The sequence below is a fragment of the Octopus bimaculoides genome, chromosome 9, assembly GCF_001194135.2.
Source record: "Octopus bimaculoides isolate UCB-OBI-ISO-001 chromosome 9, ASM119413v2, whole genome shotgun sequence".
Taxonomy (NCBI): Eukaryota; Metazoa; Mollusca; class Cephalopoda; order Octopoda; family Octopodidae; genus Octopus; species Octopus bimaculoides.
The window spans coordinates 59,264,201-59,266,471 of record NC_068989.1 but is presented as its reverse complement, the minus strand read 5'-3'; the positions used below and the strand labels follow the sequence as shown (position 1 = coordinate 59,266,471).

General features: G+C 34.9%; 1 protein-coding gene across 1 annotated transcript in view; it reads left to right on the top strand.

Annotated features, from left to right (window-relative positions):
* LOC106871029 (polypeptide N-acetylgalactosaminyltransferase 13) overlaps positions 1 to 2,271 on the top strand; it is a 35,196-nt gene that overhangs the window by 9,467 nt on the left and 23,458 nt on the right. The window contains exon 3 of the mRNA XM_014917287.2: positions 199 to 352. Coding sequence (XP_014772773.1) covers positions 199 to 352 — 154 coding nt within the window. The remainder of the gene's footprint in view (positions 1 to 198; positions 353 to 2,271) is intronic.

Sequence of the window (2,271 nt, the reverse complement as noted above, 5' to 3'; positions counted from 1 at the left end):
TATATATATACATTATTATTTATAACGGAGTCAAAATATCTTCGATATGTGGAACGCAGTATATTACTATAAATAACTGAACCGCATTTACATTGATAAACTATTACTGTCAGAAGAATCTTTACTATTCCCAATTGTTTCAATTTATGTTTCTTCTTTTTAATAACACGCATAATTCGACTTATTTGTTCTATTTAGGAAAAGGCGGGGCCAAAGTCATCATCGATGTTAATGAACTGACAGCTTCTGAGAAAGAACAATTTGATCTAGGCTGGCAACGAAACCAATTCAATCAATACGTAAGTGATATGATTCCCCTGAACAGAGATATTGCAGAAGTTCGGGAACCAGGGTAAGTCGAGAAATCATATCAAATTTATTGTAATTTAGGTATTTGAAGAAATTTATTTGAAATATCGCGTGCAACGTTTCATGAGGTCAGAAATTAAGAATATATTTAACCATGCACTGTATCCTACAAATTTCACACACACATGTATAATATGTATGTATAAATACGTATAAGGATATATATGTGCACACCCACGTGCATATATTTTTATATATGTATATGTGTGTGATGGGGTGGGCTGTACGTGTGTGTGTGTGTGTGTGTGTGTGTGTGTGTGTGTGTGTGTGTGTGTGTGCGTATGTGTGTATATACGTATGTAGGTATGTATGTACGTATATATATATTTATTCATCATTACACGTGTTTCATTTGCTAATAGGAATTACAAAATGATACATATAAAAGAAACACGTAAGACATCTTGTATTAAAAATCCTTCTGCCCGGCATCAAATAATATTATCTAATCATGGGAGTCACAAATCTGTACACGTAGGAGAAACGTAGGACCTCTATTAGACATTCTTCAGAGAAACAATGAAATAATATCATTTGATTCCCTGTCTAAAGTATTTCTTAGAGGAGATTTTTCCCCTACATGTACTATTTTGTAATCCTTCTTAGCAATTGAAATACGTATAATGCTAAGTAAATAATACCCAAAAAATTTCAATCACCTGCTTTGATATGTAATTGCTGTATAAAAAACATTCATATTTTTCAGAACTTTCAGCTTATGCATATCTCACATCAGCATGCATATATAACATCTACATACGGCTTTGGAATACGCAGATGTGCTTCAAAAGGACACAACTTGGATTATAACCCTATCTACATATTATATATATTATCAATCAGTTTCATTTCTGTATTTCTTGACAATAGAGAAAGAGTCGGACTCTAACATAGATTCAAGGCTCCTTCATTGGAACTTTTATCAACATCATCTAGGTATTTGTGCATATGTGTGTGTGTGTGTGTGTGTGTGTGTGTGTGTGTGTGTGTGTGTGTGTGTGTGTGTGTGTGTGTGTGTGCAGTATTTGGTGTTAGTGTATGCGCAGATTTGTATGTTTGTTTTATGGATGCGTTTTTATGTATATATTTTCATGTCTAGATGCATGCATATGTATTTATGTGCTAAATTTTTGGAAAGTTTTACATATCTTTACAGTTCCATTGATGGCTTGAATCTGTAGTCTTCTAATCAGCATTTTTCTTTCAGGTTTTCAGAACCCTAATTTTTCCAGGTTTTTCTTGAGGCAGTTCGTTACATATCCCAATGCCCCAACAATCACGGGTATGAATCCGAACTTGTTGTCTGGGTGGAGGATCTGAAAATTTCTCAGTAGCTCGGCGTAGTTCTCGTTATATATGTATGTATGTATGTATGTATGTATGTATGTATGTATGTATGTACGTGCGTATACATACACACACATATCCAAATTGAGGGAATGGGGCAGGTAAAATCCAAGCTATATATGTTTCCTAGCTAACAGAAGCTAGGAAGTAATTATTTTAAAATACCGAATGGCCAGGAGGGTTCGCCTGAGTAAAATAAGAATCAAAACCATAGATAAGGAAAATGCTTGAGAACCGCTGATGTTGTAGGTTTGTTGCTGGACATGGAATTTTTTCAGGATATCACCGTGAGGTGGATTTCATCCTGATTCGTCAGTTTTGGATTAATTGAAGGTTTTAGTAATGGACATTGTGTTTATAGATGTCATGTTTCACTTAAAGGTGTTTTGAAGTCATGGAATGCAATTGGGTGGAAGTGGTGTGGTGTTTGTGTTCATAGTATTACTGTCCATTGTAGTTTCCTACACACACTCTCTCTCTCTCTTTCTCTATCTCTTTCTCTCTCTCTTTCTCTCTCTCTCTTTCTCTCTCTCTCTCTCTCTCTCTCTCTTTCTC